This window comes from Ursus maritimus, unplaced genomic scaffold (genome assembly GCF_017311325.1).
Source record: "Ursus maritimus isolate PB19 unplaced genomic scaffold, ASM1731132v1 scaffold_21, whole genome shotgun sequence".
NCBI classification, from domain to species: Eukaryota; Metazoa; Chordata; class Mammalia; order Carnivora; family Ursidae; genus Ursus; species Ursus maritimus.
This window is the reverse complement of record NW_024424564.1, coordinates 15240667-15255078: the sequence shown is the minus strand read 5'-3', so window position 1 is coordinate 15255078 and position 14412 is coordinate 15240667. Positions and strand designations below refer to the sequence as shown.

General features: G+C 37.9%; 1 protein-coding gene across 1 annotated transcript; it reads right to left on the bottom strand.

Moving 5' to 3' along the window:
• Positions 1-7740: 7740 nt before the first annotated feature.
• On the bottom strand, positions 7741-11434 carry ATXN7L3B (ataxin 7 like 3B). Its single transcript, XM_008684310.2, has one exon. It carries the CDS (start codon positions 11085-11087, stop codon positions 10794-10796), a length of 294 nt encoding a protein of 97 aa, XP_008682532.1. The 5' UTR covers positions 11088-11434; the 3' UTR covers positions 7741-10793.
• Between the last annotated feature and the right edge of the window lie 2978 nt (positions 11435-14412).

The window sequence follows — 14412 nt, the reverse complement described above, 5'->3', positions numbered from 1 at the left end:
TCTTAGAGTGCTGTGAAATTATGTTCCTAATTGTGATTTATCTATTTGCCTGATATAATCTAAGTAAAGGGTTTATGCCAACATTAACAATCATCATCTAATGACATTTGCTTTCAAGAGCATCCTGAAACCATCCAGAAAGAAGGGATATGTAGTTTAATATTAACAACAGATTTTTTTTTCCATCTACAAGAAGCATCATGATTATTTTCCCAGAGCTTTAAATTTTCCATTTGACTGGTTCTCTTTCTAACACATCAGTTTCTTCCATTTCCATCCCCCTCCAACAACCCATCCCCAATTTACTTTTCATCTACTTTGACAAATTTATCCTAGGTAACTTTTTAACCCTAGGTTTTGTTTAAATATCACTTTCTCAGGAAAGCCTGACTACTCCTGTCACTACCCATTACCCCAACTAGGTTAAAACTTGCAGTTTGTTTTTGTAACTGTGAAGTACTATTACTGTATTTATTAATACAAAGCCAGAGTCATAAAGAATGAGTAACCTTCCCAAATTCATGACTAATAAAATGAGTGTCAAGAGTATCTGAGTACAATGCCCATCAACTTTTCTCTCCTTATACTTTGTGTTCTTTTTTACGCAATTCACTTTGAGATTTTTCATTAATGCAGATAGTACCTTCCTCCTCCCCAGGGTTCTTGTTTAAATGTTCCCGATTTCATTTAGCTGATATTTTTCTTGCTACCAACTGCTTTCCTTATTTTTCTTCTTCTTATGTCAGTCTTAGAGCTATCAGGGGTGGGGGGGGGGCGGACCAGTGCCTTAGGTTAAACCTTCTAAATTATCTATAACAGGTTGATATGTGATTTCCTGGCTGCTAATTCTTTGAATTTGGAATATATTTTAGACAAGATGCAGCATTAATATCTCTGAAACATTTTAATAAAAGAAGTGATAGTAATACAGGCAGCCCTAGCTTTGCAAAGTTGCGTGGATTGTAAAATTGACCACACAAGCTGAAACAATGCAAAGCAATCCTAATAAATGGGAAGAATTAAGGTCATCTGACCACTTAAAAACTTTTTTTGTCAGAATATTAAAAATTATTTTATTTTTAGTGAGTAAATGTATGGGGAAATAGAAAAAATGGTAAAACCAGTATTTATTTAGTACACTGTAAATCTAAACATTGGAAACATTGAGATGAATGTTTCATTTGTATTAAAATATGTCAAAATTAGTTTCAACGGTACTTGCCTTATTCTCACACGTAAGTCAAGATTTAGGGTGAGCATCTTTTCTAAGTCTTGGCAAACTGTCATAATCCTTCCTAAATTTGGATCAGTTGCAGCTGTATTAGTTTTTATTGTTGTGTAACTACTTATCACAAATCTAGCTGCTTAAAACAGCCCTCACTTATTTCACTATTTATTCTCCAGGTCCTAAGTCAGGGCAGGTTTGGCTGAGCTGTCTGCTTAGGGTCTCATAGGCCAAAGACAAAGCGTCATCTGGGTGAGGCTCTTATCTGAAGGCTTTGGGAAAGAATCAGCTTCAGCTTCCAAGTTCATTCAGATTGTTTGCAGACTTCATTCCATTTCTAGGGGATTTGGTCTGAGGTTCCCCTTTCCTTGCTATCCATCAGATGGAGGCCACTCAGCTCCAATATGCACCTGCGTCCCTTCTCACATGCTTCCCCTTCATCTTCTAAGTCAGCAATGGTGCACTGAATACGTTCCACACAAACCTCTCTGATGTTGTCTTCTACGACCAGATGGAGAATACTTTGTTTTTAAAGTCCTCACCTCACTGGGTCAAAGTCCAGCCAAATCATCTCCATATCTTAAGGATAACTGACTTAGCACTTAGCTTACATCTGCAAAACCCCTCCACAACAGTTATTTCCTTTACTGTTTGGCTGAATACCTAGTGACTAGAATCTCAAGACCATCTTTAAAATTCTGCCTACCAGCACGTTCTACCCCCTGACCTCAATATTTTGAAATACCTCTGATACCCTTTAATGTCAAGTATACTAGTAGCTTCACTTCCTCTGAAACATCTTTATTCTTTTTGTCACATTTCCTCAATTGATAATTTTGCCTTAAGTTCCTCTGGCTGCATATCTTGGGTCCCCAGAATGTTGGCAGTGTCATTCTCATGGTCAGCCGTCTTCGGATCACAACTGACTGCACCTTCAGTGACACCACCTTGTTTCTTTGCTCACTGTCACCTTTACATTATAATTATAAAGGTGACAGTGTGGCAGAGAAGACAAAAACAACCCGTGGGTTTATCAATGGGAGACAAGGAGGCAAACACAAACACACACTCTTGCTGTCTGTATAACTAAGCAGTGACTAATCAACAGACTGCGCTCCATGATGATTCTTTCCTTTGTCTCTCTTTTCCAGTTTGATTCAACTGAGGTTTTACCATATACATTGAGTTTTTAATTTTATTGGCATACATTCTTTTCATTTTGAAAAGTTCTATTGCTTTCATTTTCATAACTGCATCATCATTCTCTCCTGTTTCTTGTTCATGTTCATAATTTCATCTATTAACTTAAGGATTTAAGTTATGGCCTTTATATTCTTCATTTAGTAATTCTTTTTTTTTTTTTTTTTTTTAAGATTTTATTTATTTGACAGAGATAGAGACAGCCAGCGAGAGAGGGAACACAAGCAGGGGGAGCGGGAGAGGAAGAAGCAGGCTCATAGCTGAAGAGCCTGATGTGGGGCTCGATCCCATAACGCCAGGATCACGCCCTGAGCCAAAGGCAGGCGCTTAACCGCTGTGCCACCCAGGCGCCCCTCATTTAGTAATTCTATTAATGAGAAAGGAGTACTGTATTTGTAGAGATTCAGCAGAAGTAATGACCTACAGAATTAGAACTCCTTTCTCTGAATAAACAGAATTACTAAATGCAGAATATGATAGCTATTAAGAGAAATCTTTAAAGAAACAGAAGTTTCTTTCATTGCAAGTTTGTATTTTGTGAGAATGTTGAAGGACCCAAATTCTGTCATGTAGCAAACAGTATCATCTTGGACACATTATTTTATATATTTTTCAAGTAGAGTTTTCTCCAACGAGCAGGGTAAGTAACTATGTGATAACAAGGGTATGAGTACATATTCCCAAAGGAAATGATGATGATGGTATTTTTATCATTTTAATTAATTTCACCTCAGGCCATGGCAGGGACTCTTACCTGTTCTCTCTGTATTCAGGAAGGTCTCTAAAACTTTGTCCATTCTTTCAGTAAGGATGCAAAGATTATTTCAGGTATTTTATATATATATATGGGATGGCATGATCTTCCCTTCCCATCTGAAAGTTTCTGATATTTGTATATTTCTCAGTGCAGCCCCATTTTCTATTTTTTCTTGTATCTCTGGTTTGTGCTCGTGTGTGTGTGTGTGTGTGTGTGTGTGTGTGTGTGTGTGCGTGTGTGCATTTATAAGGGAAAGCTGGATGTTCCCCTTACTTTCTTGGCAGGAAAGCAAGACTCTTAAAGTATCTTTGTTGCAATTTTTTTCAGCATTCAGATGTTCTGCGTCAAGAAGTCTTTCTCCAATATCCAGACCATATACACATGAAAGAAGAAGTCTAGCTCAACACGTTGGGTATACTTTTTAAATACATATACATATATCCCTAAACAAAATATATAGCACTGGTTTGCATATTGTTAAGCTTCAAATGAAAGGTAGCAAATTTTAAGAATATGTGTTTTACTGAATATTTTATTTGTGCAGCTCTTGTAATCTTCATTTCTGTATAATGACTGTATTTAAATGGGTATTTATATAGCTTTCAATTCCTATTACAAATAATGCTACAAGAGTTAGTAGACATATTGGGGTATTGGTTATGCTTATGAACTGCTGTAAATATTTTCAGATTGCTTTCCAAAAATATTTTTATCAATTTACAGTACACCAGCAATGTACAAGACTTTTAATTGCTCTGTATACCTATCAGAGTTGATATCATCACCTTTTTTATTTTAATCATACTGAGCAGTATAAATTGGTATTTCATGTTTTTAGTTTGCATTTCTCTGAACCTAAGTAAACTTTTCCCATCTTTTTCGCCATTTGAATTTCTTCAAGTGAGCTGTTCTTTTACTTTGTCCATTTGTCAATTGTATAATTATTTTGTTAATAATCTTTATCAGTGGGGCGCCTTAGTGGCTAAGTTGGTTAAGCGGCTGCCTTCAGCTCAGGTCAGGATCCCAGGATCGTGGGATTGAGCCTCAGGTCAGGCTCCCTGCTCAGCGGGGTGCCTGCTTCTCCCATTCCCTCTGCTGCTCCTCCTGCTTGTGCTCTCTCATTCTGTCTCTGTCAAATAAATAAAATCTTTAAAAAATAGTAATAATCCTTACCAGTAATAAGAACTACAGCACTTCTACTAGCATGTCATACATTTTGTTGCTGTTTTTTGTAGTATGACAAGGCACAGAAAGTTTTACATTTATGATAATGGTCCAGTATGTCAATCTTTTATTTTGGTGCTTTTACTTGTTTAAGAAATTTTCCCTTGCCGGGGCGCCTGGGTGGCACAGCGGTTAAGCGTCTGCCTTCGGCTCAGGGCGTGATCCCGGCGTTCTGGGATCGAGCCCCACATCAGGCTCCTCCGCTATGAGCCTGCTTCTTCCTCTCCCACTCCCCCTGCTTGTGTTCCCTCTCTCGCTGGCTGTCTCTATCTCTGTCAAATAAATAAATAAAATCTTAAAAAAAAAAAATTTTCCCTTGCCTACAATTATATACATATACTCCTATACTTCCCTATAGAGGTTTGATGTTTACTTTTCCATAGTAAGTCTTAAATCCACATGATAATTTTTGTAGGTTTTAATATTTATTTATGGATAATCCATTCCAGGACAATATATTGGTTTATAAGCCACTAATTTTAATACATCAGGATTTGGATTTAGTTATGGATCAGAATACCATAAATGTGTGTTTTTCCATTTAATTCTGAACTCTCTATTCCATTTTGTTTCTGCACCAAAACCAAACTATGTAAAATACATTTGTCAAGAAGAGCTTGTCTATTCTTACACTTTGCTTTTCACATAAATGTTAAAATTACTTTGTCAAGTTTCACAAAAGTATGTTTGGATTTTAATCAAGAGTCCTTCCAATTCATTTATTTGGAGTGATGATAATGAACTTCCAATCTATGAACATCCTGTCACTTTCCACTTATTTGGGTTTTCTTCAATATGCCAGAAGAAAATTTCACCATCTTCTCCACAAAACCTTTACCTCTCTTGTCCTATTAATTCATAAGACCATCATAATTTTTGTTGCATTATATTGTAAATGTAATGTTATAAAATATCTATTTCTCTGATTTTGGACATTGATCTTAATATCCAGCAACTTTACTATATTCTATCATTACTTCCAGTGGTACGTTAATAGATTCTATGAAGTTATCCGTTTGGATATCATCTGAGAATGATAAGTTTCTTCCATTCCTGCTTTTAATGAGAATGCTTCCAAGTATTCACTGGTAAACAAAGCAATTGTAAATTTTTAATGCATACTTATTATATGAAACTTTTTTAGCCCTTGTTTCTATTGACTCATAAGTATTTTTAAAATCAATAATTGGTATTGAACATTAAAACTATTTTTTCTGTATCTACTGCAATTTTCACAAGGCTTTTCTCCAATGGTGATGATTTTCTGAGTCAAAATCTTTCTTTCCTGGGATTAACCTGACTTGTTGATAATGTTTATTTTTGATATTTTAATGGAGTTGGGGTTTGCTAACATCTTCATTTTCTTCATCTATCTTCATAATACACTTAGCTTACAATCATTGTTTTTTGCTGTATTGTCTATAAAATTCTAAGTGTCTAGTGTTTTTGTGTGTATATCCGGGTAGAGATGGGAATAGTTTTTTTTTTTAAGTTCTAGATGTATTCATTTATTAAAGACAAAAATTCCTTGGAGTTATATTTTTGTTTTTTGTCAATGTTTTCAAATTCATTGCCTTTTTTTCACTAGCATCTCAATTTTTTCATTCTGCTTTAACTGTTATTTTGTCTTTTAGTCCTTTCATTTAGTTTAAGAATTCTATTGCTTCAACAAAAAGCACTAGCCTAGCATCAGAATTCTACTTTTGCTTCTATTGTTTGTTATTTTTGTTTTTGAACTATGAGTAAATCACTGCTGTTGAACATTATTTTCTCATCTCTAAAACGAATTTAATATTTCCTTTTCAGCTCACATATGTCCAATGAGGCTCAAGTAACATATGACTGAAAACGTTTTAAAAAAACATTTTGAAGAAACTGGGGGAAAAAACCCATCCAACGATTTACAGGTTTATCTGCAGTATCTTTTTGAACAAGTGCATAACCTCTAACAAACGTTATTGTCCAAAGCATCATGGGCATCTTTTGGAACATGAATGAGAATTAAAGAGCTTGCATCTTCCACAGCAGAGTGAAACTTCTAGTCTGATGTTACAAGTTCTCTCTAACTGATCTGAAAACCAGTAATTCATTAACCATGGTAACTATTTTAAGACTAATGTGAAAGGGCATTTAATAAAGTATAAATGTGCTTTTAGCACATTAATATATTCTCATTTTATAAGTATTTTAAGAAATTATAAGAAACACTCTAAAGTACTTCACATAGGTCCCAATGGAAGGTGTTACTAAATTATTACTGTGTGTGAAGAAAGCTCTTTCTGAATCCTTAATTACAGAGCATACTTTACTTTTGGGGTCTTTGTATTTGTCAACATCAAGCAACAATTAATTAGGTTCCTGACCTCATGCTACACGCTGTAGTTAAAATGCAGTATCCAGGGAGTTAAAAGGTATGAGGTTTTTTTCTTTTTAAATATAAAGATCATTAGTTAGAAAACATGAAGTCTTAGAAGTCCTGCATTCAAATGGATCCAGTATAGCATTGAGATCTTGCAAATATCTCATTTCAGAAAACTAGATTAGCAACAAATACATTAATTAAAATCTAAACATACAAAATACCACACAAAAGTATTTGCTGCAGTGGCATTTAAATGTTAGGTGACTCAATACCATGGTACAGGTCTGTAACAACCCTGAGGTATTGTACTGAGATGGTTTTTCTGCTGGCCCCATTTCCATAATTTTTATTCATCGAAATATTACTTACAATTTGGGACTATTTCTTCAATGAACTAGAACATTTAGCAAATAAGTGATTTTGAACAGGGCTAAGCAACACGTACAATTTCTAAGGGAAGTGGCTCCAGCTCTGGATTAGGAATCCAAAGGAATAAAAATTCTCAGAATTACTCTAAGACAAACTGAAAGATCTAAAGAGTGGGGGTAAAAGAAAAATGAAAACTATTGGGGAAAAAATTACCTTTAGAAAGGTCGACTCATTTTCTGCTATCTTTTTTTTTTTAACCATTTGTCTTTTGAGAGCAAGTGTATTAGCCTGAAAAAGTGGTAAAATGTATACATTAAAGTATCTTGAGTTCCACCTAAATAGAAGTAGCTTTCACACTGGATTTAGTGACAGGCTTGGATTATATTTTACCACCTAGTTTATTTTTCACTGGATCTTGGAGAAAGCTAAATTTGTAGGACTAGATGGAGAAATAAAGTTGGGCAAAGTTCCTCTACTGTGATAAAACTCCCATTCAGGAGAAAGTGACTAAGGTTCAGCAGCAATTCAACATTTATTTTACTATGTCAATACCTGAAAAACATGTACAATCTCAAAAGATGAACATACAGAGTCTAAGTAAAGTCATTTTTTAAAATTTTATTAGTACTGTTTACCAATGGGGAGATGCAGTTTATTTACACCAGCAGCCATAGGGGCAAGGGGAATACACAGTTAGTTAGCAATCTGTATAGGATGGACTACTTATGCAAAAATAATAATCTCCAAAACAAAGGACAGTGGTGAGCTTCACTACACTTCCCCAATGATCCCAGCATGCGATAATGCCAGGCAATGGCCCCTGGACATGCGGTGGTGGGAACTAATGTATGGAAGAAAAAGCCACAAACCACAAAAATTTGTAAAGAACCCCTTCCCCCCATACACACACACACACTCAGATACATAATAGAATTACAGGGTGATCAATATACTTAATTGAGGAAGGAAGGAAGGATAGGAATTCTGCTGTTAGAGGGAAGATAGGTAGGGAAAGGGAGAGTTCCTAACCACTGTCAACTACATGGTAGGGAGCATTCACTCCCCAGAAAAAAAAGGAGTTTGTCCCCTCAGGGCACCTGTTGGACCTAGCCCACCTCATACTCATCCAGGTCAGGCCTAGGGCTATTGCCCTAATAATGGGAGGGCAAAAAACAAAAACAATAACCAAGAGGGAGGTAATATGAATCAACGATTATTCAAAATTACTTTCCACTTCTTCCTCCTATAACCAAAAGAATGACCAGAAAGGGAACAATAATGTCATAATCAGAGCTCCCTCTCTGAAGGAAGAGTGGACCATGACCTTACCTTCAGCCTGTTTTCCAGATATTATTTGGAAGTAGGCCAGAGTTTCACTTAGACCCTCCTTTCCCTTTGCATCCCCTTAGAAGGAGGTCTATAAAGTCAAGGGCAGATAACCCAGTATTGTTTTAGCTTTTACCAAGCTTTAACTTTCTAAAAAGTTAGCACAATTCTTTAAGCCCAATCTGTAACTATACCTCAAGCCTGACCAGGACAATTCTAGGGGGAGAATGCAATAATAGCCCTATCACTATGGTTCCCTTAATGTCTATATGTAACACAAATCAGCCCATACAGTCCAAACAGTTCCTTCTGGGATAAGGAAGGATACATGCACAGCAAAGGTTAGAGAAAATAGATCAGGACCCACTCCATCCCTTTGTGTGTCAGTCAGCCTTTACTGGTCTTCTGCTTAGGTCCTAAGAGGCAGTATCCAAGTGGAGGTGGGAAGATGTAACTCCTTATGAAGACACAGCAGGAAGGCATCTAGCAAGGCAGTTTTATAGGAAAATGCTTAGGCATGACACTGCCTTTCATACACAAAATTACGTTCTCTCCCCATCTTAATCCCAAACGAGGAACCCACCATAAAGATTCTTCTCTGGATCTCCTAAAACAAGAAGAAAAAAAAAACCCCAAGGAAAAGAAAACTTTAAAAGAAGCCAAGAAAAGGGAAACTGGGCAGGCTTAAGCAGGAGCATCAAGAGAGATGAATTGAAACTGGTCAGTGTGAAAGCACGGTAGCAGGCAGCACCTGGGGTCGTGAGCTGCACCAGATAGGCAGTGGAGCAGGGGACAGTAGGAACATGGGGCCAAGCCAGACAGATGAGGCTGGGCCCCTTACTGGGGCACAGAATGAGGTAAGAAAACATTTCAAATAAAGCAGCACCGTTCCCGCTCACTTTGGGGTTCTCACCCCTCTACACTTCATAAACCCTCAATCAGGGAGTAAAGTGGAGGGTAGTTTTGATATGTGGCTCACATTTCCCATCCTTGCCTATCCCATTCCCTGACTTCTGACAACAAAAAGACAGCTCTTGTTGTCAAGAATGTCCAAAAGGGACTGAATGGAAGGGGCTGCCCCTCCTGAGGGGCAGAGGTGGTTACGGTCTAGATGTTCACCATAACAGAGCTTCGACTGCCCAATCCAAGAACAGGGACATTCAACAGGATACTGCAGTCAGATGAGAGACGACCCAATCTTGCTCCTTGGCTCCTAGTACTAACCCATTAACATCGAGGACAGTTGAAAGAGGTCCCCTCTGGGCTCAGCTTTCAAATCACAGCCTCCTGCACAGCCATTATGCTCTTCTATAATTCAGGCCTACCCCTGGGATAGGAAGCAGGTAGTGACCTGGCATAATGACCAAGTCAGACACATGGACTGGCTAGGTAACTAGTAACTCAGAGTAAGAAAATGACTGCCCCACCAAACTGTTGTTCACAGCATAATATATCCAGATATGAATCTTGCAGTTTAAGAGATCGTGCATAGTTGCAGAGGCCCCTGCTACCTCCTCAAGGGATCATTACTAAATCCTCAGCCTGCCTGGATAACCAAGTTGTTCATTTAATAAGCCTATGCCACCAGGTGGGGTGCAAGACAAAGGGCTCTGTTCAGCAAAAGGTTAGCCCTTGTTCCAAGTCCATTCAAGTCACTGTAAATGCTGGACCTTTGGGAAACTGGTAGCTTTGACTTTTTCTTCTTGTTGAAGCCAAGATCACAGAGCTTCCCCTACCAGATTCAGCTGTAATTCTTTTTCTTGGTTTTCCCAAACTGGAACTGTTAATATCCAGATCTCATACCTGACTTTCATTTGTCTTGGAGGAATCCAAATCAGAGGCTCAGAGATCAGAGGAGCAGTCCCACTGAGGCCCAATGATTAAGGCCTGACCATCAGCTATGTCCAAACTGTCAGTTATCCAGAAAGCCCTTGACATCAGGCAGACAGAAAGGCTGAGGAACCAAAGGATTTATACGCTGGGCACAGCGCTGCTCACCTGTGCACTGGGGACAGTACAGGGATCTTGTGCACTTCCTGGTGTAGAGATCAACCTGCATGGTACCCTGCACAGGATGCACAGCTCCTCCTGCCCAGGGTTTCAAAGCTGATTCCAGATAATATACTTATAAAAGGATCCAAATTCCTAAATTCTCCACTTTGGGTTTTTAAAGGCTAGGATGTTCAATGGGAATTGGGACTTTTGTCTGATTTCTTTCTTTTTTCTTTTCTTTTTTTCTTTTCTTTTTCTACTTAGATACCTAACTTCTCCAAACCACAGGACCGGTCTATGTTACTGTCCTGGTCACTCTCTGATCTCTCATGTTGCAGCTACTGGAATTCCGGGGGTGAGCGTTGCAGCTGCTGATCAGGCCCATTCCCAGATTCTCCAGGAAGGGAGCAAAGCGGGAGGCGGCATGCTCCTTTATCTTCCACTGGCTGAATGCCAAAATCCTTCACGCTACCAGTTTCTGCGAACTCCAGGTAGAAGTAGCCACACTTGACTGCCCGGTGCACCTCAAAGCAGAAGCCCAAACAAGAATCCTCTATTAGGTCTACGTATATCTCCTGAGCGATGGCCTCTAGCTTGTTAGTATCCAGGTTAGCCAACGAAATTTCCTCCATTTTAATCTGTAAACGACTGTGGAGAGGGCGCTCGTATTACTCACAGCAGCACCGGCAGCAACACGTCGGGCTCCTCGGGCCGCGCCTAGGCCTAGAGGCCTGTCAGGGCCGCGTCCTCAGACGGCGGGGGCGGAGGCGTCCGCGGTGCACAGGCAGAACAGCAGCAGCCAGCGGCGACTGCTCCGGAACCCCAAGTCCTTCAGTTTCTTCTGGCGTCTCCCGGGGTCTGGGACTTTGAGCTCGGGCTGGCCCGGGACTAGCCGCCAAACGGTCTCCACACCTCAGCCAGCACCCTCGGCCTCTTCCGCTCCCAGGTCCGGGCTTAGCCCCGCCTCCCAACTTCCGCTCCTCAGCCCGCCTGCGCACTGGCTCCGCGCAGACTCCCGGTGCTTCTCCCTCCGCGCAGCTTCCTGGGAATCCTCGGAGTTTATGAATGCGGTGGGGAAGAACTAAACGGAGCTTTCATTATCTCTACCGCAACAGAACTGCAAGGATGCTATTTTATGTTGCTTTATTTGTGGGCTTAAACATTCGCTAATGAATTCAGCACACATGCTTAATTGATTCCCTCATGAAAATGACAAATAATGTCGTGCACATTTGTGATATGATCCAAAATACGATTTTAGGAACATTTCTCCGGATACGTTTGAAAATTTGACTTATATAATTGACTTGTAATCATTTATAGTACTGCCGCACTTGTCACTTAAATCCACTAGATGGTGCAAGGAAACAAATTACAATATAGTTTATCTTTCAGTGTTTTAAGTTGTTTTTTTTTAAATGAAGAACTGGGCACTAAAGACATAATTCACATACAATGATCCCATGAACCTAAGGCGTTTATCTCATTTATAAGTCCATTAAGTCAGTGTGATCATAAGTGGATCATCATATACATCTCTAAAATAATGCAAAGAGAAATTTATATGTACATTCTCTAAGAGGGGGGGAATGTGGAATATGTTAAATATACTGGGGAATAAAGGAAGCTTTTCCTAAAATTATGCAGCATGAATGTGAGACTAGATCCTGTCTACCTGAGTTTAAATCCTAGATCCAACATTTAGCAGTTCCGTATTTCTTCATCTGAATAAAGCTAGTCTCTATTTCATGGTTAAGATTAAATGATATTGTAAAAAATCCTCATGTGACAGCGCCTTACATATAAGCAAGCATTCAGTAAATGTCAGCTATTTTAATCATATTAGTTATGGACTAGAATATATTATAATAAAAACACTACAGCATTTCCTTCACTTTTTGCTAGTTTTTTGGTTCCTGCCACCACCACTGAAATAGGGTAGCCCCTTGTTTTTTAATAATTTATCAAAAAACAGCTGTAACTCAAGAAAGAAAAATGTAAAAAATACGTATCTCTCTGATTCTATAGTTTTTTTTCCAGAATAAAGGAAAATATAAACATCTTTTCAGGCAGATACAAATAAGCATTTTCTAATATTTATGATTATCAGAACACTCTTAAATAGTTTTATAATTCCTTCTTATTATCTCCCTTCATATTTTTACGAGCAGAGGGTTAAGTACCAGTTAAACTTATTTGGTTTATGAGTAATTAACTAGCAGTTGTACCCATCCAAATTTTCTTTTTTTTTTTTAAGATCTTATTTATTTATTTGAGAGAGAGAGAGAGAGCGTGAGAGGGAGAGCTTGAGCAGGGGGTAGGGGTAGAGGAAGAGGGAGAAGCGACTCCCCCTGAGCAGGGAGCCGGACTCACATGGGACTCAATCCCAGGACCCTGGGATCATGAACTGAGCCGAAGGCAGACGTTTAACCAAATGAGCCACCCAGGTGGCCCCCATCCAAATTTTCTGATTATGTATTTTATCATCTTAAAAATCACAAATTGGCAGATATAAAGGATTTTGAGAGCCTAGACTATTTAAGATTCATAATGATAATTTTTTTAAATATATAGGGCAGAATTGTTTTTCACTGTAGACTTTGTATAATTTATATGTTCTCCATTCAAAAATTGGTATCATTTATGCTAAGCCATAAAATATAATGATTAAGTGCACAAGCTCTTGAGTCAGACTGCCTCCTACCAGTTATTATCTGTGAACTTGCCCTGTCTACTTTTGTAAATCTGTTTTCTTATTGCAGTGACAATTCTTATCACATAGGATTGTTGTGAGCTTTAAACATGACAATGAATATAAAAGTCTCCACAAAGTATCTAATAAATAGTATATAATATTGTATACATACTATCGTGGTAAGTTTAGTTAGGGAAGAAAATACAGATGTAAATAGAATTGCTTCCACTCACTCCTTCTCTCTCACACCTTCTGCAAATCTAATTTAAAGCAATGCTTCCCAAACCTTGATGTGCTTATAAAACATTTCAAGATTCTTTTAAATTGCAGATTATGGTTCCGTGGGTCTTAGGTAGGGCCTGGGTTTCTGCATTTCTAACATACTTTGATGCTGCTGGTTCACAGACCACTTTGAGTAGCAAGGAATTGATAGTGGACAAGTGTTTTTCATGGTGATTGGCTCCCATATAATTTGTTCTGGTGAAATTATCATGAGAACCTTTGCATATTTGATTTTGACAGAAGAGAATGAGAGGCTGTTTCTCTGCCCCTTAAATCCTCCTTATATTGTGAAAGTTGCAACTGAAATCCTCAATTTATTTAATGAAGAAGGGTCATCAATAAAAATTACTTAAAAATATATACAAGCAGATCATCATATTAATTGAAATTCAAATAATCAGGACCATTGCTAGGTTTAGATTTCCTGTCAGTATTTTATCATATTTACTCTTAGAATAGGAACACCATCATGACGTTGAAAATTTGCTTTGATGTTTATGTCACCTTGTTACCTCTTTTCTACTTGTTTCATTTAACTAGATTGCCTTACTTCTTATTGAAATGTACTGAAAGTCTTTATGTTAAATCAATGCTGTGCCACAAAAAGAAGTTAGAAGGAACTCCTTAGTTCTATTGCAATTAATGGGGTTGAAGATATTTAAGCCTTTGGTATAGAAATGAAATAAAATACTCTCAATTATCTAAGCCATTTTTTTCAATACAAAGCAAGTAATGGGGATTAATTCTTCAAAAATAAGTGATCTTCAATACATCATATAGGCTTAAAATATTTAGTGTACAAATTAAGGTATGTATAAGGAATTCGCTGTGAAATTTTGTCTGATTATTTTCTTCCCATTCAATTGTCATATACGCACTGAGAGATCTGCTCTTTCAAAGAGGAATACGTTTTAAATTGCTATCTAATTGTTATTACTAAAGACTGAAAATCCATAAAACAACTATCATTTTAACAGTTA